The 25,415-nt window shown below is 39.2% G+C and overlaps 1 protein-coding gene across 1 annotated transcript in view; it reads right to left on the bottom strand.

Annotated features, from left to right (window-relative positions):
* The window catches only part of tlcd3a (TLC domain containing 3A), a 33,633-nt gene that overhangs the window by 2,669 nt on the left and 5,549 nt on the right, over window positions 1–25,415 (bottom strand). Inside the window, exons 2-4 of the mRNA XM_042007770.1 lie at window positions 18,265–18,351; window positions 13,642–13,861; window positions 5,996–6,091 (exon numbers count right to left, since the gene is read on the bottom strand). Coding sequence (XP_041863704.1) covers window positions 5,996–6,091; window positions 13,642–13,861; window positions 18,265–18,351 — 403 coding nt within the window. The remainder of the gene's footprint in view (window positions 1–5,995; window positions 6,092–13,641; window positions 13,862–18,264; window positions 18,352–25,415) is intronic.

The following is a 25,415-nucleotide window of genomic DNA, read 5'->3' as shown; positions in this document are numbered from 1 at the left end:
GTCTGCCCATTCTCCTCTGACATTAACAAGACATTCTGGTCCAGACAACTACTGCTCCTGGATATTTCCCTTCTTTAGACCATTCTCTGTAAACCCTGGAGATGGTTGTGTGTGAAGATCCCAGTAAATACTCAGACCAAAAACCATGCCACGTTCAAAGTCACTTAAATCCCCTTTCTTCCTCATTTTGATGCTCAGTTTGAGCTCCAGCAAGTCGTATTCACCATGACTACATGTGTTTAGTTGCTGCCATATGATTGCTCGATTAGTTGTGTCAAGTAATGGAAGATGCTGACCTGATAAGGTGGTCAGTAATTTGTATATAAAGAATGGAAAAACACACGTAAAGAGCTTTGTAGGATCTAGACACGGTTAAAAGATGCTAAGTGGTTCTGCACCTAAATTTATAACTTTGTTCGTCTATAAGAAGTCCATCAAAATGCAGCTCCTCCTTGGGAGCATCTTTGGGTGAACTGCTGCAGCATCACCTGAACCAGTGATGCCGACGTCTCCATGCGGATAAACAAGCGCACACTTAATGAAAAGTCATTCTCGGAGTACTGTGCTCATTTCACTGAATTACTAATAAAAACATTTTTTGCAGTTTAATTTTAAGGTGTAAAGTTTTAAAAAGTTTCATAGGTTTTTTTTTTTTTTACAAACTCAACACATCCTTACCTCATTGCTGATTAGATTTTGCTTTATAAATGTTGATTTGTAGATTAACTGAGGTTGTTTTATTTATTTTTCACTTGAAAAACCACTTCGTCTCTCACATGGAAGATATGAGATAATAATCCTGCTTTCTGTCTGTTCCAGCAGGGAAACACCTGATACTGAAATTCATCTTCAGCGGTGTTTCCCTAGATTGACTCAAGCAATGTCTATGTAGGGAACACAGTATAATTTTTTTTGTTTCTTTTTTTTAATATATATATAAAATAATGTGTGCATTTACTTGACAATCACAATCAGTAATCAGATTACTGTAATAATCCGATACATCTACATGCATTTCTGAAGTACCATAACAATAGTGTTTCCCCAGATTCACAGCCAGAAATGCTGTGATGGGAAGAAAAACAAAGAAAGAAGAAAGAAAGAAAGAAAAAAAAAAAGGACAGAAAAAAACTTAAAACTTTTTAAATGTCCTGATGAAACTGTTTCATTCAGTGGAGTCACTAAATATTCTTAAAGTTCAGATCTCAGATAAGGTGTTGATGTTAATAAAACCTACAAAGAATATTGAATCAATTTAAAGCCGTAATATGACTCAGAAATTACTTCAATGGCGTAGATCAGGCTTATTCAGCTGTGCACATTGCTATGATGACCGTGATGCTATCGGCGTAACACCGGAGCAGGAGAAATACTCCATCTGCTTCTAACTGGAGCGAGATGCTTCCATTTTCACCTGCCTGAGAGAATTTAGAAAACTCAAAATCAGATAAATAGTGTCACACTATTTGATAAAAGGACAATGTGAAAACCTGTTCTAGAGGAAATTTGACTTTAAATGACCATATAGGATTTATTTTAAACCACGTCCGTGGTGACACCTGCAGGAGGGGCAGTAGGGGTCGGGTGCAGTGTGAGCTGGGAGGTGGCCAAAGGTGGGGACCTTGGCAGTCTGATCCTCGGCTGCAGAAGCTTGCTCTAGGGACACTGAACGTCACCTCCCTAGCGGGGATGGAGTCTGAGCTGGTGCGGGAGGTTGAGCGGTTCCCACTAGATATAGTTGGACACACCTCAATGCATGACTTGGTCTCTAGAACCACTGTCCTCGAGAAGGGCTGGACCCTCTTCATATCTGGAGTTGCTCCCAGTGAGAGGCACCAAGCAAGTGTGGGCATGCTCATTGGCCCACAACTTGGTGCCTGTACATTGGGGTTTGCCACGATGGATGAGAGGGTAAGCCTCTCTCCGACTTTGGCTGGAGGGATGGGTCATGGCTGTTGTTTGTGCTTATGTACCAAACAACAGTTCAGAGAACCCACCTTGTTGGCGTCCTTGGAAGGGGTGTTGGAGAGCACTCTTTCTGGGGACTCCCTCGTTCTGCTGGGGGACTTCAATGCTCACATGGGCAATGACCATGAGATCTGGAGGGGCATGATTGGGAGGAACGGACCCCCTGATATGAATTCAAGTGGTGTTTTATTGTTGGACTTCTGTGCTTGACATGGATTGTCCATAACAAACACCATGATGAAGCATAATGTCCACATGTGCACTTGACACCAGGGCACTCTAGGCTGCAGTTCGATGATCGACTTTGTAGTCGTATCATCGAACTTGTGGCTGCATGACTTGGACATTCGGGTGAAGAGAGGGGCGGAGCTGTCAGCTGATCACCACCTGGTGGTGAGTTGGTTCAGATGGTGGGGGTGGATGCCTGTAAGGCCTAGCAGACTCAAGCGGAATGCAGCTTCGGCAGTCACTAAGGCAAAAACTCACGCATAGGAGTTTGGAGAGGCCACGGAGAATGACTTTAGGACGGCTTCGAGGAGATTCTGGTCCACCATCCGACAGCTCAGGAGGGGGAAGCAGTGCTGCATCAACACTGTCTACAGTTAGGATGAGAGGCAGCTGACCTCAACTTGGGACATTGTGGGTCAGTGGAGGGAATACTTCGAAGACCTCCTCAATCACACCGACCTGTCTTCTGACGAGGAAGCAGAATCCAGGGATCCTGTTGTAGGTTCTCCTTTCTCTGGGGCTGAGGTCACTGAGGTGGTTAAAAAGCTCCTCAGTGGCAGGGCCAGCATCGTGTGGAAATTGGGGACAGTTCCCCTGGACTGTTGGCTTCATCGGGCCGTGATCATCAGCTCTCACTAAAGCGATTCAAAGCCGAACGTCAAGAGGCTGGGATGAGAATTAGCACCTCCAAATTCGAGACTACGGTCTCCAGACAGAAAAGGGTGGAGTGTCTTCTCCAGGTCTGGAATGAGGTCCTGCCCCAAGTGGAGGAGTTCAAGTATCTCTGAGTCTTGTTCACAAATGAGGAAAGAATGGATCAGGAGATTGACAGGCAGATCAGTGCGGCGTCGGCAGTGATGTGGACTCTGCATTGGCCTGTTGTAATGAAAAAGGAGCTGAACCAAAAGGCAAAGCTCTCGATTTACCGTTCAATCTACATCCCTATGCTCACAAGCTGTGGGTAGTGACCTAAATAACAATATTGCAAATACAAGCGGCCGAAATGAGCTTTCTCCGCAGGGTGGTCGTGTTTCTCCCTGAAACATAGGATGAGAAGCTCGGTGATCTGGGAGAAGGTCAGAGTAGAGTCACTGCTCCTCTACATCGAGAGGAGCCAGATGAAGTGGCTCGGGCATCTGGTCAGGATGCCTCCTGGTGAGGTGTTCTGGGCACATCCCACTGGGAGGCAACCCCAGGGAAGACCCAGGACACGCTGGAGGTACTCCATCTCTCAGCTGCCCTGGGAACACCTCTGGATCCCCCAAGACAAGCTGGTGAATATGGCTGGGGAGAGGGAAGTCTGGGCATCCCTGCTTAGGCAGTTGCCCCTGCAACCCGACCCCTGATAAGTGGTAGAAAATGGATGGATGGATGGATGAATATTGCATACATATTTTCAGCCTATATAGCAGCACATCACAGCACAATCATTGCACTGTGGCTTATTATATTTATAGTCTTTTTGGTTTATTACTGTGTTTTTTTTTTTTACTAGTGGTAAGAAAAACCTTTGAAGCATGTAGGACCGCATTTCACTGCCATCTTGCATGCATGTAACAAATATCAACTTGATCTAGAACTAAACATTCAGACCAGCAACCTTACCACGTTCAAAGTCAAGAAAGTAAATCCGCTTTCTTTCTCATTCTAATTCTCAGTTTGAACTGTCGTCTTTACCATATCTACATGACTACATGCTGCCATGTGACTGGCTGATTAGATATTTGTGTTAACAAGCAATCGAAGAGGTCGTCCTGATAAAGTGGTCAGTGATTATAACCATTTTCATGTTATTTCAGACATCCAATTGAGCTGACAAGAAGACTTTTTAAAATACATTATCTTGTAGGAAAGAGAGCAAGTTTCATGCAGATTAAATAATGAAATGGTGAACAAACATCTAAAGTCTCATCCAGTAGCAAAGACAAAATGTTGTCTTTGATAAGGACTTGAGGAATCTGCTGTTGAAGGCAGTAAAAATGTCTGGCCAAGTTTCTGTTAGTGCTGATGTGGTCCAAGAGAGGGCAGCAGTTGCAGCTTTGCTGTTTTTCCTCTGCTGACAGCAGATGTCAGCAAAGACTTGAAGGTCCACGGTCCACTGATTTCACAGAAGTAGACAGTAAGGCTCTTCTATTCTTAGATTAATGCACGGTAAGACTCTCAGCCTCCCAGCACATATCGAATGTGTTTTCCAATGTGCGAAGTGTGATGCATTCGGTATGGGATGGTACTAACGAGGACATTAAAAGCAGCAGCTGGGTTCAGAGAGTGTAAACAGTCCCATGGTTTGTTTGCTTTATGCTGCTGATTGATGTCCTTTTTCCTATTTTCTGGTGAGCTATGCACCTTAATTATTGATAGAACAGTGACAAACTACCTCCCAAATGAAATGGAGAGACTCAGGGTTTTTGATGATGCAAGCTTCTGAGCATCACCTGAGTACCATTTACACAAGAAAAAAGATGAATGACTTCCTTTTGCAGAAAGACAAATGAATCTGAGGTGACAGTTTTGTTGTATTTAAAACTATAATTAGCAAGGCAGGAATTAATTTATAAACGATTAAAAAAAACAAAACTACGTGTTAATAATCTGATAAAGGAAAGCAGTTTCCCAGTTTAAGATTATAATCATTGATGTAAGAAATATATCTACTGTAGTTAATCAATGATAAGTTAGAAGAAAAACACCTGATGGCTTCATGCATGATTAAGTGTAAATGGCCTCACATTAAAGCTACATGCCAGTATCCTCATTAGGCTCTGCTCCTCTTACACACTGACCACCACATCGAAGAGGAGGATTTATGCTTCAACTTGTGAACTTTGAACGCAACATGAGTAAAATTTTTATAGGTTGAAATCTTTATTTAATTGACTTTAAACATTGCATGGTTGTTGGTCTGAGTATTTACTGGGATTTTTACACACAACCATCTCCAGGGTTTACAGAGAATGTTCTGAAGAAGAAAAAATATCCTGTGAGCAGCAGTTGTCTGGACAAGAATGCAGCAGAAGACCACACCGGGTGCCTCCTGTCAGCTAAGAACAGGAAACTCAGGCTACAATTCACACAGACTCACCAAAACTGGACTATAAAAGTCTCCATTTCAACTCCACATTCAGATGGTAGGCTCAGAATTTGGTGGAAACATCATGAAAACATGGATCCATCTTATCCGATCATGGAACAGGAGATTCTTATCATGGATCTGCAGTAACTGTGTGATGCTATCATGTCAATGCAGAGCAAAATCTCTGAGGAATGTTTCCAACAGCTTGTTTCACACCAAGAAAAAAGGCAGTTCGAGAGAAAAAAGGTGACAAACCCGTTACTAGGAGGTGGACCTGATAAAGTCACCAGGAAGTATAGTAGTGGCATCCACAACTGGTTTCCATAGAAAATCAAATCAAACATTGTGGTTTTCATTAACCTTTTTTTTTTATTTAAATCCAGTCCTTGTAAACTTGTAAAGTGTAGTTTGTGAAGCTCCATTGTGTTTGAAAGAGTGATGCTAATATTTAATCAGTTATTTCATACTTCTGCTACTGTGCTTCACTAAAAAGGTAAAAGACAGCATTTAATGTCGACTGTTGCTTTCAGTAGAGGTAAATGGACAGAACAAAGCCCCACAGGCCTGCTTGACTGTTGCTTGAGCTTTGCCAAACTAAACCATGTTATGTTTACTTGTCTAACAAAACAGCTGCAAACTAATATTTTCACTATGAAACACTGCTATGGAAAAACAGGACTTCCCAGTTTGTTTCAGGTGGATGCTCATGTGTACGTGGCGTCTCACCTGAATAAGCATTTTCCCCAGAGAGACAAAGGGTGTGCTGAGCTCAGTCAGAAACAAGCAACCGATGAAGAAATCCCCCTGGTCCTTTCTGAAGAACTAAGGAACAGACAGAGCACACACAGACTGAGCAAACAAACAAGTGGTGGGGGTAAGCACAGCTGACACTCAAGAACAGTTTTTGAAACAGAGACTTTTAGGAAAACCATCAGGTCTTACATGAAAACTACAGTGGTGTGACAAAGTGTTTGCCCCCTTCCTGATTTCTTATTTTACATGTTTGTCAAACTTAAATGTTTCAGATCATCAAACAAATTTAAATAATAGTCAACGAAAACACAAGTAAACACAAAATGCTATTTTTAAATTAAGGCTTTCATTATTAAGGGAGACAAAAAACTACATGGCCCTGTCTGAAAAAGTGATTGCCCGCTAAACTTACTAACTGGTTGGGCCACCCTTAGCAGCACCGACTGAAGTTAAGTGTTTGCAAAAACTTGCAATGAGTCTTTAACAGTGCTGTGGAGAAGTTTTGGCCCCCTCATCTTTGCAGAATTGTTCTAATTCAGCCACATTGGAGGGTTTTTGAGCATGAACTGCCTTTTTAAGGTCATGCCACAGCATCTCAACAGGATTCAGGTCAGGACTTTGACTAGGACACTCCAAAGTCTTCCTTCTTTTTTCTTCAGCCAATCAGAGGTGGACTTGCTGGTGTGTTTTGGATCCTTGTCCTACTGCAGAACCCAAGTTCGTTTCAGCTTGAGGTCACGAACAGATAGCCGGACATTCTCCTTAAGTCCAGCAGAAATCATTATTTACCACAGCAAGTCCTCAGGGTCCTGAAGCAGCAAAACAGCCCCAGACCATTACACTACCACCACAGTATTTCACTGTTGGTATGATGTTCTTTTTCTGAAATGTGCTGTTACTTTTACGTCAGATGTAATGGGACACACACCTTCCAAAAGGTTCAGATTTTTGTCTCATCCGTTTTCCCAAAAGTCTTGGGGATCATCAAGATGTTTTCTGGAAAAACTGAGATGAGCCTTAATGTTCTTGTTGCTCAGCAGTGGTTTTCGTCTTGGAACTCTGCCATGCAGGCCATTTTCCCCTAGTTTCTTTTTTACGGTGGAGTCATGAACACTAACCGTAACTGAGGAGAGTGACACCTGCAGTTCTTTGGATGTTATTGTTGGGTTTTTTTTGTGAATTCTTGGAAGAGTTGTTGCTGCGCTCTTGGGGTAATTTTGGTCAGCTGGTCACTCCTGGGAAGGTTCACCACTGTTCCATGTTTTCATCATTTGTGGATAATGGCTCAGAATGTGGTTCACTGGAGTCTCAAAGCTTTAGAAATGGCTTTATACCCCTTTCCAGACTGATAGATGTGAATTACTTTCTTTCTCATTTGTTCCTGAATTTCTTTTCTGTGCATGATGTCGAGCTTTTAGGAATTTTTTGTCTTCTTCACTTTGTCAGGCAGGTCCTAGTGATTTCTTGACTGAGAACAGGGGTGGTAGTAATAAGGCCTGGGTGTGGCTAGAGAAACTGAACTCGGGTGTCAAAAACCATAGCTATGTTTGAAAAGGGGGGTAATTACTTTTTCATACAAGGCCATGTAGGTTTGGATTTTTTTTCTTTAATAAAAATCTTCATTTAAAAAGTGTATTTGGTGTTTTCTTGTGTGTTTTTTTTACTTATATTTAAATTTGTTTGATGATCTGAAACATTTAAATGTCACAAACATGCAAAATAAAAAAAAAAAAAAAGAAAAAGAAATCAGGAAGGGGGCAAACACTTTGTCACTCATCTGTATAACAAAGTAATATCCTAGTCTGAACTTGGTACATAAACATATTTTGGAAGGAAAGCTATTATTCTGATTATAGACACAAGCTAATCTAAGGAATCACAAGAGTTGGACCTCTACATTTCCAGGCTCAAGCATGTGAAATACCCAAGCTGTTATGAGTTAGATTACCTTCAAGTTTATGCAGAGACTAAAAAATATTTACAGAAGAACATATAAAACGTCTGGACTGTGACGGACACGCAAAGGCATCCAGGTCACATTTGCAGTTTTAAGACTTATCGTCCCATTCAGTCTAACAATGAAAACAAAACCCATCAACATTACTTACGTAACCCAAAGGTAGCTGCTGACTGATTGTGACTGAGAAAGAGTTCTGGAAATGATGCAAGTGAAGTTTCACAAGTAATTCCTAGAATTGTTATTTCGTTAGCTTAAATCATAATTTGGCTAATTGGTGATATCTGTCGAACTGTACTCTGCTAATATTGCTGACTGACTGTGCATCATTGCCTATGAACCCTGAAAATATAAGTTAGGCAATTATGCTACGAGGCTAAAGATTTGCATTGTATCAGTGACTGACTGAGACACGGCTTACATAACCTGAATAGGATGAATAAGATGTACTGAACCCCACATGCGCACTGTTTTATTTAATACAGTGTTTGTTTTAATCTAAAATAGATTTAAATGGATTAAGTTCAAAACACACACATTGCTGCTGAATAAACTCCTGCAATTAACAATAAGATAATTTCAGTTTTTCTTCTATTGTTGTGTTACTCCACAACAATATCAAGAGAATAGCACAGGTAGGCAGAGGCAGGTGGGTGCAGGTGGGGAGGTGATGAACACAAGTAATGAATAAAGTGTTCAAATATTGACCAGCGGCACAGCGCTGAGGGGTGAGTGATGCCATCCTGGAATAGGTGAGTCAGTACAGATGGATAAAGAGACTCAAAACAAAGGACAAGCCCTGTGTGAAAGCCTAGCTTGCAGCATGCAGATGATAAATAAAGCATGAGCTGCTCCAGAAGTGGCTTTGCCATCTGCCTGCTTAAGAATGACATAGGTAAAACTTTAAACCAGGTCTACGTCAGTACCTGGCAGCATCATTTAACCCTGTCTGCTATGTTAACTTCATACTTAATTACATCTGTGCATTATATTTAAAACCTCACTATGGAACTTTAGCTGATTTTCTCCCTGCGGTGCCCCCACCGAAGGCCAATCCAGCATCATCTTCATCCAGTCTCTTCTCTGAGATCTCTCCAGCCAGTAAAAGTCAGTCCAATGTTGACTCGTGTTATTTCTTGCTCTCTCTTTTATTTAGTTTCTTCCTTCATTTCGTCCTTTTGAGTTTCTTTGATGAATTTGAAATCAAAAGAACGTTTATTATCGTTTCCATTTACTTTATTTCAACAAAAATATTAGATTTTTAATCTGATGAGGAAATATTGACATCCAGAGTTTGAACATTTTTACCTCCGATGCCAACAGATGGGCTCCATAGATTTGTCATTTTTTTATGAATGAAGTGACCATGTTAAATCTGCATCTGTCATCCCATGTCCATCCTGAATCAAATCAAAATCGTATTGTGGAATTTTATCTCCATACAACATTGCATTGTGATCAAACTTGTGATTAAAACACAAACCTGGTGAAAACAAAGGCACCAATTCAAGAAATAGGATTGATATGACCCTTTAGAGTTCCCAACACTTATTGTATAAACAGCCTGATACTTATCTTCTGCCCCCTGGTGGACACTTTTCCACTGCAAGGATTCTGACGTATCACGCAGTAGCTATTCTGGTCTTTGGGGGTTTTTTTTTTTTATATTTTGTTAAAGTATAACAACATAAATTTCTGACCTTGAAACTCTGGGCTTCTGACTAATTTTGATGGTACACTGACATTCATAATGCACATTTGTGAAGCCATTCAGTGTCCCGAGGCTGAGAAACTGCACTTCCAAACATTTTTTATTGTTTATTTTTCCAGCTGGGAGCATCATGTGACAGCTGTGTTTTGCTTTACGGCACCACATCACACGCCAGTATACTGGACATTAACACATTAACTGTTTCGAACACACACTATGGCTGATTCAGCAGTGACATATAAGACGAAGAGTGGAAATGAAAGAGAGAATGGGACAGAGTGAGAGCCAACTTTGTATGTAAAGGGGAAAAAAACTTCAAATAAATGAAAAATTACTATTTTTTGTCCATTCTTTCTTGGCTCAGGTTTTTTAGGGTGAGGATATATAAACTCAAGAATTAAAATGCGTTGAATCTTGTTTTGTACGTGTTTGGTCTACTGTGACTGACTGAATGTAAGTAAGAATTTGGTCGCTTCTGGTCGATAAACAAAGGATCTACTTTTTAAGGTCATGCCACTTCTGACTGCTGGTTGCTCAACTGGAAGTCAACAGCTTAATTCTCCAGCTTCCTGGCCTGTTATCAACCCACCACTTTTAGCTGATACAGACCTTTTCACAGTACAAATGTTGACTCGTCACAACAGCAGCTGCACAGGTGGAACTAGTTTTGCTTACAATGGCTCAGACAGCACAATATCTGGTCTGTCACCCAGTTATCTAAATTTTATCAACTGCAGCTGTGTTTTTCCCAGAACAGCATGTCCAAATATCTCAAAGCTGTTTTTTTTCTGCTCTTACATGTTGCTGTCCTTTAACAGCATGCTGGATAAGTTAACCAGCTCATGTAATATGCAGGAGAGCCAAATTGTCATGAAGCTGATGAGTGAAGGAACAAGTGGAGAAACAAAGGAAGGGGATGTGAGTTCAGACATTAAAAAAAAAGAGAGGATGACAGCAGCTGGAGCTGAATAATGTAGGGTAATGTGATCTTATATAGCCACTGACTGCCCCTGCAAACAAAGGCCTGGGTTTCCACCGCACCTGGCTCACTAACCTGGGATACTGCTTGGAAATGGGACTGGTTATGTAACATGTTCTGTTAACTCTACGGATCATAAAGTCTCACAGACAACCTGGACTTTCTTTTCTGGAATATAAGAGACATGCTCAGAGTGAATATTTGTATAGAAATACAATATGTTTTAAAAGTAGACGCTGAAATGAGAAGTTAATCAGAAGATGAGGAACTTGTATTAAATAAATTGACTTTGAACTGTTTCACAGTTTAGGTACCAATGAATTCCCAATTTTTACTGTAAGAAATGCAAAAATAGCTTCTTCTCTAAAGATATACTGTACAGTCATCTATTTAAATCTGTTTACTAATCTTGGACGCTTTCATGTTCACTCAAGCCTTTGCCTTTCATTCTCCCTTCCGGTCCATTCTTACTGCACCCCCCCTTTTGTTTTGTAACACTTACAATTCAGGCATATTGAGAAAACAGTCATTTACTTGTATTAGTTCAATGAAGGTAATCAATAATCACAGCCTGAATGTTCTCCTTTGTTTCCTGACATTTATTGTTTTTGACCCCAGAGAACTTGTTTTTCCTTTGAACAGGCCAAGTTGGACTGCTCGATGGACCACACATTACATCAGAGAACAGGTCCAATCTGCTGCTTAAAGCATGTCAAAGTTCAGTTTTTAAATGTGGGATTTTGTCATTCATTAGCAAATTTCTACCACTTCCCGCCCCTGAATAAAATAAAATAAAATAAAATAAAAGGCAGGCATCAAAGGGATGAAAATAAAATAAATCGTGCTATTTTTAATCAGTGTCGTCCAAGTCATCAATAGTCGTCCAAGGATCAGTTCCTTCTCACAAAGCTCTCTTTGCACGTCCAACATGTCAGACCCTGAACAAATTTCAAAGTGACATGGCCTGGTCAACAAAGGACAAAACACATTACCCCCAATCTGGTGCAAAGTGGGCTTAAAATGATGAATTTTAAGTCTCTTAGACCAGCCTCACCAGCATGAATACAAGCGTAAATCCCCCAGTAGCTTATTTCTGGCTAACCCAAAAGCAATTCCTCGAGTTAGGAGGGTATTTCATATTTAACAGAGGAGGTCAAAGAAGTAAACTCACACTTTTTCTTAAGAAGGATTATTAAGGATTTTACTCCCTCACATGCTGTAGCATTTTAAATAACAAAAAAGCTCTTTTATTATGTCCTTTCTGTTCAATTCACCCTTTGAAAGCAGTAAGTCACCTGTTTTCATGGCTTTCTTAGTTTTAGATTCTAAACACAGTAAATGATTATGGACTGCGAGTGCTGTTAGAAACCTTTACGTTAAAGGATCTGTTTATAAATCTACTTCTATGCTCTGAAATATTATTTCTGTAAATAGCAGTGAAGTGAGACAACAGATCTTTTGAGGAGGTGGATTAGCACAATGAACTAATGTAAACCTTGTAAAAAGGCTTTAACCTACATCCCAGACTAACAAGCAGAAAACTTGATAGGTAATCCATGACAGTGGGCTCCGTGTCTATTTTTTGCTGCCACTTAAGCAATCATTGGGAGATAATGCAGCTTTATGCAGGGATTGATTGAAGCCACTGGACAACATTAGAGTGCACAGTGATGATGCATTACTGGCAGCGAACTGTAATAAAACAACATATGACTTATTACTCGTCACAACTCCAGTTTCCACACACATAAACTACTTCATGTTCAAAATGTTTCTATTTAAAGGAGTCAAATCTTCGAAGAACGAAACAAACAGCGAATGAAAACATGATCATCACTCAGATGAAGAAACTGCTCACAAGTATTTTCTGACGTGTTAATCCTGCCTTTAAAAAAAGCACCAAGTAACAAATCTTGTAATTTTGGGGGGAAACGTTTGCTTTTCAAAGAAATTTTAGCTACTATCTGTCAAACAATTTAAAGCAGATTCCCTTAACATTTGTGTCTTCATTACATTTATACAGTACCAGTCAAAGGTTTGGACACAGTCTGATGGGAAAGTGTGTCCAAACGTTTGACTGGTACTATAATTTGTTATTTTTCTTTTAAAAGGACATAATTAAAATCCTATTTAAAACCTAGTTTCTGTGAAACACATTTTATACTCTTGCCTCCTTTGTAGCAAGTTTTTTAAATTAGCTAATTTTATCTGATTAAGATGAAACAACGTTTAATGTGTCCTATAGTTATGTTTTTCCTCTTTTTCAGCCTCAGGCAACAAATTAAACAGAATTCATGGGCAAAAGTTAACAAACTGAAGTAAAACTGTTTATATTGTTTTTTTTCCCTTGAAGCTCAAATTTTGCTCATTTTTGGGCAAACGTTCTCTAATTTCCATGAAACACCTTAAAATGCTGATCATCTATTTAGCGATTTTTTTTAAAGTACCCATCAATAAATTACAAAATTTCTCAAAAAATGTTAGATTTCAGTGAAACACAGGAAAAAAGTCACTAAGTCCCTTTCTCTTAGGGGCTTTTGTTTTTATTAAAAAGAAAAAAGATTTGGTAAGAACCCTTGCAACTTTTTGGACAAATGTAAGCTAATTTTCACAAAACACAGTACAATTCAGTTTGATTATTCTTTTTAAAAAGTTGGCATTTTCTCTTTTTTTAGGGGCAACTGTATCATCCGCATATATATTGATGTATTAAGAACCCATTGCAATTACTATAACTTAAAAGAAAAAAAAAACCCAGAAGATCAATGCCATTAACAATAAACTGAGATCAGCCATGCTAATCTTTTTGATTCCAGCCAGGAGCCAATGCAGCAAGCAAGAAACCTATGACTAACAGAGCTGCCTACACCATCCAGTTCTCTTAATTATTGGCCTGGACTACTGACAACATGACCTGATCATTGCCGTCTCAATGCCTCGCTCCCCTCTTATCCGCCCTCCCTCCTCCTCACCAGTGTGACGGGAAGCAGGATGGTGAGCAGGGCGATGTGATGCAGCACCAGCAGAAACTCTCTGCGGACGAAGGAGTTTACGGTTCTCAGCGAATGCTGCTTGTAGTCCTTGTGCCCTTTGACTCTGTAACGGTAGTAGTGGCTGAGATACATGGCGAAGATGTCGTATGTCATGTAAGGGACGCCGTACCAGATGACAAAGTAGGTGGCCAGCCAGTGCCTGAGGAAGACAGAGACATATAAGACAACTATCAAGTCAGAGTCTCATGTTATTATTATTTTACCATTTAGCCAGAGTCCCTGCTCATTACATTAAAAACCCAAAATGGTGACAGATAAGTCTGCTGTGAGTCTAAAGTACCAGTTATAAATGACTAAAGTGATTCTGTGTGGGGTGTATATACATAAAAAAAACAAGAAAAATGTGCCAAACACCAGAGAAAAAGCCCTCATGGGCTTTTAAAGTATAATCACAGCTCCTTTCCTGTTCTAACTGAGCATTGTTAATCACACTGAGGAAAGCAGCTGTGGGGCCAGAAACTAGTTAGTGCCAGGGCCAGTAGCTTCCCCACTGTGACTTCTGGGGCTTAAACAGGGCTTGATCAGGGTTCCCTTGGGGCTCAGGGCAAGTGATGTGGGCTTGACAAGTTAACCTATGTTACGAGTCAGGGTTACGGTTAAAAGAGGGGAAAACTTCTTGGAAACTGGGTGGTAAGTAGTCTATATCAGGGATCACCAACTCCGGACCTCTTGAGCCAGTGTCCTGCAGGTTTTCAATATCTCCATACTGCAGCACACCTGACTCAAATAATGGGTCGTTAAGAGGCTGGTGTAGACCTTGACTATTGACTATTTCATTTGAACCAGGTGTGTTGCAGCAGGGATGCAGTGAAAACCTGCAGGACACTGGCTCAAGAGGTCCGGAGTTGGTGATCCCTGGTCTATATAGTACATTACTGTTTGTTTAAGACCACAAAGACAGATAAGAGACCATCAAGGTCATGGCTCTGCTAACGGTTCCAGATTGAGATGGTGAGTCTGTGACTACAGTTTAGCTGCAATTAAAAGTAGTTGATTTAATTTGACCAAAGCTTCATATACATGGATATCCTAGATGGATATCTGTGCATTAACTGAAAGGCTACAAAAGCTTATTATGACACATTCACATCCATCAGCATAAAGACGCCAGCTTTTACAAAGCTCCTCCAGTTACTGGTACTATGGGAATGTGTTACAGTAGGTTGTAGATTGTAGTGCAAAGGGGTTTTGTCTTGGAGCTTCAATGTCTGGGTCACAAGGCTCGAAAACAGCCCAGGTGGCCTGATAGTCCCTGCATCCCATCTAAACAAGGATCAAGTATGAACACACCGAAAAAGAAGCTACCCCTCAGCAGCTCTATGAAGACACTGACACAGATAATAATGTATACCATGACGCTTTGAGCTAACTTATCCTAACTGATGTAGCACACACCAGGTTTTAACTATTGTGCATTAACATGCAAACAAATGACTTATTACAGAATATAATCTGTCTCTATCTCTGTGTTGGTCCTGCTGCTCCAATGTTGCACAACAACCCAAGTCTGAATCATAATGAGACCGCAGATTGAGGTTTCAGCTAAAATATGGAAGTATGCAAAGCCCAGAGTGTGTTTTCATCTGAAAACTTGATCATGAACAGCAAGACATTAACAACCATAGACTCTGTTTGAGGGTCATGCAGGCCTGAAGCAAGCACTTACCAGCTTAGGAAGTGGAGGGAAAAAAGATGGATTAAACATCATAAAAGCCATCTGACTCTTTGTGGGAGGTTACATCTGAGTATTGCTGAGTCACATATTATTTATATATTAGTCATTAATAATATGTTAATGTTAACACTATTTTGTATATTTTTTATTTCATGTCGTAAAAACGTGTATAAAAGTCTTCTTAAAAGAATAAATAGCAAAAGCCTTTATGTAATTCATTACTATGTGTTACTCTTAAAGTGCATTTAATTCTACTTTCATGAGGTATCAAACTGCTTCACAATAAGCAAACACACACACACAAATACACACACGCGCGCAAATCAAGTAAATAAATAATTGTAGATTGGTGTGATGCATACATAATTTCTACATAAATAAACAAATAAATAAATGCAAAAGATAAAAGTGGATGACTGAATCAATTAACAGACGCAGAAAGTAACATTGTAAACTCAAACTCTAGTAATGTTTGGAAAAATGCATTTAATTGCATTTCAAACAGTAGAAAAAGAAATAGAAAATATCCCTGGCCAAACTGAACAGACTAAAGTTAAAGTGTTGTTTTAAGTCCTTTAACTAGCAGCTCCAGTTGTTCTCTGATTCAGAGTTTACAACATGTTACAGAACTTTAACTTTGTAAATGTTTCCCTCCACACTCTTCATTAATAGGCATTTTTATCTGCCGGTAAGCCGGACGGGATCAGCCAGCAGAGGTGAACGTCTCCTGCTCTGGAGCTGGAAGCTGGACTGATGGACTTTTTTTAACCCGTACATTTCATTGTAATTAATTATGCATGTAAATAAACACAAACAAATGAATAAATATTCATCTACATAAATATGTATGTAAATAAATACAGAACGCAATAAATGAGTAAATAAATAAAAAGGAGATGGGTATGTACGTACATGCAAACATAAAGTGTCTTTTACCTGACATAATAAAACCATTCCCTCTGCGTGAAATCTGCACGCTGTCTTTTCATTTATCTAGACTGTTGCTTGTTTTTAATTGTTTTGACTTCATTTATTTATTTTACATGATTATATTATAATTTTTCTACAACCTTTTAATCATGTCTTAATATGATTTCTTTTTCTCTATTTATATTATTTTATTTGCTTTTAAATGCTCCTCCTGCACCTCAGTGTAACGCTTTAATTGTTTTATGTAAAGCACTTGGAATTTTCTTATACAGGAAATGTCCAATGAAAAGAAACGTGCCTTGTCTGGCCTTGCATGAAATAATAAAGACATCAGTTTCTGAGGTGGTGTTTTAAAAATCATGACCAAAAAAAGGGTAACATTGTAATTTTCAGTGAAACCTTCCAACCATTGTCCGTAATCTATCAAGGCTATTTCAGTGCTAACTTAGCGCCGTCGCATTTATGTGCTTTAAGATGCTACGACAGATGGTTAACTAAATGACCTTTTGTTTCAGAGGGAAATACCGTCGACACCCTCTTAATGTACATGTCATGCCTCTCTCCCATTCAAATTATGCGAAGGCTTTCAGGCTGGCTTATGTAAGTACAGTATAATAAACAGCTCAGATTGCACTGATTACAGGGTGGTTAATTATGTGGACAGAATGATGTTACGCTGCAGGGAAGAGCTGAGCTAATGACCTCTGACCTCTTACTGGGCTCTTTAGCTCTTAAAGTCAGAGATGGAGATTAAGAACAGAAAGGCACAACAAACAGCTCAGGATGGAACACAAGCTGCGTAAGTCGATTCTGTAGCGTGCACACTCGCTGCATTAAAGCAATGAAACATGCATGAACCTTTTTCATTTTAGAAACATTAGGACAAACATGGCATCATTTGGGAGTTTAGACTCTTATGGAACAATTCCACTGACACGAATAACATAAATTCACCTATTCATTTTACTTGATAACTTGGTGAATTACACTGAACTACAGTCTATGTTATCCAGGCTTCTGACACTTGTTTTGTACAATAGTAGCATAATTTTAAGTCTAAAATTATTCTTTTAAATGTTTTTTTTTCCACATTTTGTTAATTATATATACAATGTGAATAAAATGACCAAGGCTGATGAGGAACTGGAGTGTGAATGGGTCTGACTGTGGAGCATGTGTCTGACAAGCTCCTGACCAAAGGCACGTCACAGCACAGCAGAACTGAGCAGTGTTGTGGAGGAACTAAGCTCTGCGGGTGAAGGGGAGGGATGACTGAGATAATCAGCCTGGAACTGGGACTGCCTGAGTCTGGCTGCTGACTCAGGAGGATTAAAGGGCTAGCGTTAGCCCAGTGTTACACTCATCTGAATTGAACAAGGAGGCTCATGCTAGCATAGCATGAGCCTCCTTGTTCAAAGTGAACTGCTTCCCAACAAAATCTATATATATATGAAAACTAATGATTACTTTCTTATTGATTAACCAAAGAATTATTATTGAAATTTCAATTAAGACTCTTTTCTTATAAGTGGATTAAAACTTTATAGTTATTATCTATTGGTGAACAAACTAAACTCTGGTATACTTCTAACTGAAAAGAAATACGTGAATAAAAAGTTTACAACATTACATTACTACTATTACTATTACATTACTAGATCTGAACTGAAACAAGGGAGGGTAACCCTCCATGACTGAAATTATATAGATGACATAATCAATTACGTTGAAAACCTAATGAAAACCTTGGAATTTTCTAGCTTCTTGGCTTAACATTTACAGCTTATTTAGTTGATGAAAACACCTTTTTCCACACAAGATGAGCCTCTGTCTGAAGTACTTCTAAAAGCTAATCCTTAGATTCAGAGGTTTGTGAGTATCAGACACTGGTAACGACTATTTCATTAATAATTAGGATTAATGACGTGTAGTCTGACCTGTCGTTGATAACGTTGCCTTGGCAGGATGATACAACAATAACCCCCGCTGTGGTTGCCATGATGGCATGGATGGAGGACACCAGTCTGAAAAAGAGACACATGAAAAGCTTTAGAGAAACAAAACAAGACACATGTACTCCGTTTACAATTCAAAATGTCAGTTTTTTTTTTTTTTTTTGTTTTTGTCACGCTAGCAGAGTGGCTCGGAGGGGAGTTGCTGCACTGCTTCAGAATACTTCAAACTAATTAAAATGAAAAGTAAAATAATAAAATACAAAACTATATTAAATAAACAAATAAATTACATGCCATTTTTCTGTTCTTTAAGATCAAGGTTTAAAGCACTACATTAAACACTACATGACTTTCCAAACTTAAGACTGCACTTTTGTCTTGTTTTCATGGTGCATTTTTATTAATTATCCACATTCCTGGAGCCACCGTTGGTCTCTAGCAGCCCGAGGCTGAGAAACCGCACTTCACAAGTTTCCTTCCCCCAGCCCAGGCCGTGACATGTTGGCTCGTCTCTTAAACTTCACCATCCCTTTCTGCCATGTGAACGCAACCCCTCAAAGGTATAAAGTTGTTTCAGGAAACACCACAGTTTTGTCACAAAGAAGAGATTTTCAGCAGAAAGTCCGGACAACGTGGTCCAGTCTCTTTTCTGGTGTTCACACAAGCATGACATAGTGGGAGATTTTCTTGTTGAGATGCATTCTCCTGGTTGAAAAACTGAAAGACAAAATAAAAAGTAAACAGTTGTCTGCACATGGTGATAATTATGCAGTATTTTCTTCACAACATGTTGAGAACACCAGAAAAGGCTGAGGATCCATAAGTACTGGATGCATCTGCATGGATCCACAATAGTGGCAGCGAATGGAAACCTGAACACACGTCAGCAGAAAGGACAAACTCACCAGTAGACACACAGCGGCAGCAAACGATCCAAACTATTTGCTGACGCATTTTTACATTTTTAGGGGCCTGGGTGGACAGTGTGTAGAGAAAAACCAGAGCTAATATTGTGGACATTTGTGTTTTTACATCCCACCGCTCCAGAGCACTGCTAGGACACTTCAGGAAGCAGATCTACTACATCTACTCTATCACAGCATTTAACAATACCATTAATCTTTATTTTAAATGTTTGACCTTCATGCTTCAAAGAAAATAGGTTAGCCACTTAAATTATAATATTCTTAGAAAAAAATATATATAATATATAAAATAACATTTCTTCCATTTCTTCATCCTGCTGTTAGCCGAAACAAATAAATTGTGGTTCATCTGTTGTTATAGCATCTGTTATTGCTGGCTCTACGTGGAGGACAAACACTACGAAATGTAGGTCCAAACAAGTTTTCCTTCAGGTGAGCAACTCAACCAACCAGACCTATGAGTTCAGTGTGGGATTAGCAGCGCTTGGCCTCGACTTTCCTCGTCTATAAACAGACCTGTGACATAGGAGAAGTTGGTACATCTTTATTTGAAGCGTTACTGTCTGCAGGCACAACACATACAGCACACAACCCTCGAAAGGCCTTTGCAGCTATGTGAGTAAACTCACAGCACATGAACTCAAGAGAAAATTTTGAGTGATACTGACAATCTTCCACAGTTACGCAGAAAATAAAAGAACTTGATGAATGTTCAGTTTGCAATCACAGGGTTATTTTTTGTTCAATTTAAGCAGGACGCTGGGTTATATCACCAATTTGTTCAAACTATGAATGACTGCTTTGGCTCAGGCGAGCCCTCGTTTTGGCTGCTCTCCAACTTGGCAGCACTGACAGTAAGCAGCTTTGAAATCAGACAACATGTAATTTATTATCCCTGCACTCACTGTAGCTGTAATAGATGGGTTGCCCCCCTTTAACACAACACTTGGTCTGCTTTACATTAATACCTACTCATCAGTTACAAGCCAATGAATGAGGACACACACACAGGTTAGCATGTGAAACTCTTAATAAGACATATAATGAATAAAAGATGTACATGTGCTACCTAAATCGGCACAGTTCTCATAATTTAAAGGATGTCTATTGATTTCTTTTACTAACGGAAATACAGGACACTTCAATAAAAGTAGTCCCTAGTGGGACTGGGTTTATGATCTTTTTGTTCATATAGTCAATAAGTTTGAAAATGTGTTTTTAACAGCATTTATGAGCTAGGATTTTAGGTGTGAGGAAAATTAGATGCAACTGATACTGCAAAACAATTAATTTAATTTACAACTAAATTATTTTTAAGGTCAACACCACAACTCCTGTGCTACAAAGCAAAGATAATAACTTGGATAATAAGCTTGGATTCATATCACATTCAAGACTCGTTCTGAAGAAAGACACAGTTATGAATATCTTTATACAACAGAGAGATGGATATTGCCCTGAAGGTAAAACCAGCATCGCTAACTAGGGTCCAACCGATATGGATTTTTTGAGGCTGCAGATTCCAATATTTGGCAGAAAAAAAAATCTGATAACCAATTAATCGCCTGATTAATTAAGTAAAAATATATTGAATAATATACCTTGTCCCTTAATGCTAACAATAACAAAGATATAAATTACAGGAGGAACATTTCAAGGACAAACACAAGCATCAGACATCTGAGAAATGATTTATTTTTATTATAATAATTATATGTATTATATACTATTATTTTCTTTGCCATTAAGTCATTACTCATACAAACCAAATAAAAACCAGAGACGCTTTTCCAAGAAGTAAAAACATGTCAACTTTGACAGAGTTGCATTTTAAACATATAATGGTCACAAATAGTCTGGAACTCATGTTACTCCACAACAACCCAGTATTGCCAACTTAGCAACTTTGTCGCTATATTTAGCAAGTTTTCAAAACGCTCTAGCGACTTGTATTCAGAAATACACACGCACACACACACACATATAAAATGCAGCAGACCCCAAAAATGACCAAAATAACTGAATAAAAACAAGTGAGTTTTCCTGAGCTCCATGGTTCACCCTCAGCCTCAAAGCTGCATGTGTCCCCTGTGATGATGATGACGTAGATGCAACGTGTGATTAGAGCTAATGGGATGTCCCCATGGAACTGGCTTAGAAACAAACATGAAGTCAAAAACCTGTCTTTAACAACAGAAACTCCCAGCTTTGAGTATCGTGAATAGTATACCATCTGAATGCAGGTCCGGGATCAGTTACTGCTTAGCTTGTTAAAAATGATGTACTGAAAACGGTAGAACTGCAAAACTGTAAGTATTTATGTGCTTTCCTGTTAAGACTTGATACCATACCAACGAGAACGTTAGTATGGCGATGCCATACCAACACTGGCATTGAAAAGGCAACGAGGGCTACATGATCGGGAATTACAATATCATAAGTGAGCCGGGAAAGAGCAGTAAAGTCTGCTCAAACTCAGTATTCCAACACACACACACACACTTCATCACAACGCCTTGCTGCCTTCTCTGGCTGTTTGGTTGCACATCTGTCACAAGACCCAGATTTTACACAGTCTATTCATTGTGTCCGCCCCCCCCCCCCCCCCGTTGGTGAAATGGGCTTGATGGGTTGAGGAGTGAGAGGACTGGAAAGGGAAAAGAAAAAAAAAAGCCACGATGCCTTGTTCGGCAGTGTTGTCTTCTCTTTCGTGCTGTGTCAGGCCAGTGAGCAAGCTCGCCTTTCCTTTCACTACAACCAAGGCTTCCTACTGACTGTTTCATTTCTCACTGGCAGGAGTGCTGCTTTTCCTGCTCCTCCAGTAAATGGGCTATGCAATCTGTGGGGCCATGAGCACTGCAGCAGAGCGAACCAAAGTGACAGCCAAGGCAAAAAGCAGCAAACAGGTTAAAGTGCATTTAATAGCAAAAAGGAAATCTCTCTCTCTCTATCACAACCACACAAGTGCATAAACGGATGCAGCAACATCCCTGACTTTGTTCCTTCAGCAGACTGGCAGTGGTAACTGCTTATCAATTAGATAATCATTTAATATTAATTAGCCCTTTAAGTTTAATCCTACCGCCAGTGATAGAAAGTGACATGCGCTATTCAAATTAGCCTAACATCGGCTGGCCGATGTATCGGGTCAGTATTTGCATTTTTTCTAGTATCGGCATCAGCCCATACGCGGATGCGAATCTGCATGACTTCCAGACAGGCGTCCACAGGCAGCACTGAGTTGTTGAAGAGGCTGCAGTCATGAGCAGAGCCTGCATTACCTCTCCCCCCACTAGCAGAGCACTGGTGGAAATCCTGCTGCATCAGCTTCAAAACAATGGTAAGTTTCAAACTTAGTGCACTTTCGTGAGTGCACTAAAGGGAATTATATTTGTTATGAAATAATCTTGTACACCATCAGTGTTTTCAGATCTCTGACAGCGGAATAATTTCACGCAGCAGCTGATTAATCAGAGTGATCAGCTGAAATAACAGTTACCTTCCACTGATAAGGTCAAATAAAAAGTTTCAGTAGAGTAAAAACTCCAACGAGTTCTAAACCGTCTTGTTTTACTCTATAAAGTATAGAAGTGGCTGCAGAAAAAAGCTAGGGAGAAAAAAAAAGCAAAAACAAAAACTGGCACCTGCAGCACGTGAGGCAAAGACCTGCGTGAAGCTAGCACCCCACTCCACGCAAAACTCAGTGAAAATATTCTCAGCTGTTTGAGCTGCTTTAGTCCTGCTTTGTGCCAAAAAAAATTTCCTTTGTGGTGCTTTGGTTTTAAAGATATTAAATCATACTTCAAAGGTTAATCTACGTTCACGCAGGAAAATACTAGTCTATTGTGTTGTCAGTACAACGTGAGCAAATATCTGATTGTGACAGACCCACCCTGAACATCCTTTGTCCTGTATAATGAGTTCTATGCAGAATTTTAAATTGTATTAGATGCATATTTGAATTCTTAGTCATTTTAAAGGTATTTAAACATATTTGTGACCATTCCTTTTGATTAAAGTTACTGGATAAGTCAGCCTCCCATTTAGACGTTGGAAGAGAAATTAAATCTTCTAGCTTAGTAACTAGTCTATATATTTTTGATAACAGGCATAGAGATTCAAGAGTTCGTGTATATATATATATATATATATATATATATATATATATATATATATACACACATATATATATATACACACACATATATATATATATATATATATATATATGTATATATAAACGTACATATGTGTGTGTATATATATATACACACACACACACACGTATATTATATACATATACTTGGTTCACTTCAGTTCTGTAGTTTTTTTCTGTTTAAAACAACAATGGCACCCAGTATGGTTCAGTGTCTTTATTAGCTTGTGGAAAAAAACTAAACAATTCGATCAGCCTCTCATCAACTTGATCCACTGGTTATTGTTTTTAAAAATGGTGGTTACCACACAAATTCAGTGAGAAGATCCAAATATCCAGCAACACGTGATCCCAAACTGCCCAATCACAGGGGAGTACCTCCGTGTAACCGTCTGGGTGGCAAGGGTGCACCGTCAGGTCTGGAACAGGTGCACGTCGAGCCTCTGCGGACCTACGCGGCGCCTACAATGGTGACGCAGAACAGACGCAGTGCGACTATAATTCCGCCTTAACGCAGACACCGCATCAGTATAAGTCCATCTTTAAGCTAAAGTCACCCCAAAAAAGAAAAAAAAAATCATATGAATGACTGAGCCCACAGCATCACACATGCTTTGTATTGTGACCTCAGAGGGTTTAATGAATCAAACTTCATATTGGGAACTAAAAGACCTTCAGTTAAGAGGATTTTACCCATAGCTCACCCTCTACTGAAACTCCTAAATATCCCTCAAACAAAATAAAATCTTTCACATCATGTGGTCCAGCAGGGGGGAAAAAGCCAAATCACGTAAAAATAACAAAAATAAGATAAAATAATAAATTGTGTTAAAAAAAAAAAGCTGGTTCAATAAAAGGACAATTTCAGGCCTTCATGCTGTTTGTAGTCACCAGCTTGCCCCAACAGGAGGTAGCAGTTTTACCTAACTAGTTCTGGGAAAGGATTAATTCGGCTTTATATTAGCAGATATACCCACATTTTAGATGTACCCGTGTTTTTAAGTTGTTTCATTCATTGAATGATTGTGCTTTTTATTATTTTGAATCACTTTGTGACATTTGCTCTTGAAAGGTGCTGTATAAATAAAATGAACTTACTTTAACTTAAAAAAGCTAATCTACTTCTGGTGTAAAAACAGCAATAATAAAAACATGATTTAAAGGATACGTCACTGACCTAGTTCACTACTTTCACTCCTAAACATCCTTAAGGCTATTTTTGGCCCGTTTTGTTTTTATGTAAACCAGCCTGTAGAAGCTGAAGATTTTAATCCCAGTCAGCATGCAAACATTATGTTTCCAGGACAGCCTCAGTTGTCAGATTATGAGGCTAAAACGATGTAAAATAATGTATCAATAGATATAGCAGCATAAAGACCAACCAGAAGAAGAAAGCAGAATTTATTACTAACAGAACTTTGTAGAAATAACACACAGATCAACAGTGACCAAACCTTTTCTCATCTGCACATCATTCTCTCAAGTCTTGGCTTTCAGAAGAGAAAAAATATTGGCATTGAAACAAACACACAACAGGCACTATTTACATATTTACACTTTTTTCTCACTTCCAGTTATTTCTGCTACTATTTAGCTGCTATCCTCACAAAACCAACTCCGACTCAGCTGCTTTTTGGTGCCACCGTGCATCAAAGCATCTTCTTGGCTTTATTCCAGCCATAGAGGAGCATTATTTTTCTTCTTTTCAGACACACATAGAACTTTCTGCTCACTTGTTGATCTTTGGCTGCTCCTGATTGGACATTACCGTCAATCTAAGCTCTCTGATTGGTGGAAATTTTAACAGGAAGTGGCTTCATCATCATTTTCAGGTCTAAATAGAGGTGTCTTAGCAACATAGTAGTGATAGTCATCTTTTATGAAGAAAATGTGATAAATATATGCTGTTATCAGGGATCATTGTGGATTAATAGATAGTTGCTGAATAAACACTACATTTTGTGGCTGGATTGTAAACCTTCTGGATGGGATATAAATGCCTGGAACACTTCCGCAGATCAGCTATAGGTCAAGCTATCCATCATAGGGCT

Source organism: Melanotaenia boesemani, chromosome 15, assembly GCF_017639745.1.
Source record: "Melanotaenia boesemani isolate fMelBoe1 chromosome 15, fMelBoe1.pri, whole genome shotgun sequence".
In the NCBI taxonomy this organism is placed as follows: Eukaryota; Metazoa; Chordata; class Actinopteri; order Atheriniformes; family Melanotaeniidae; genus Melanotaenia; species Melanotaenia boesemani.
The sequence above is the reverse complement of the archived record's forward strand: the minus strand, read 5'-3'. Positions and strand labels throughout refer to the sequence as shown.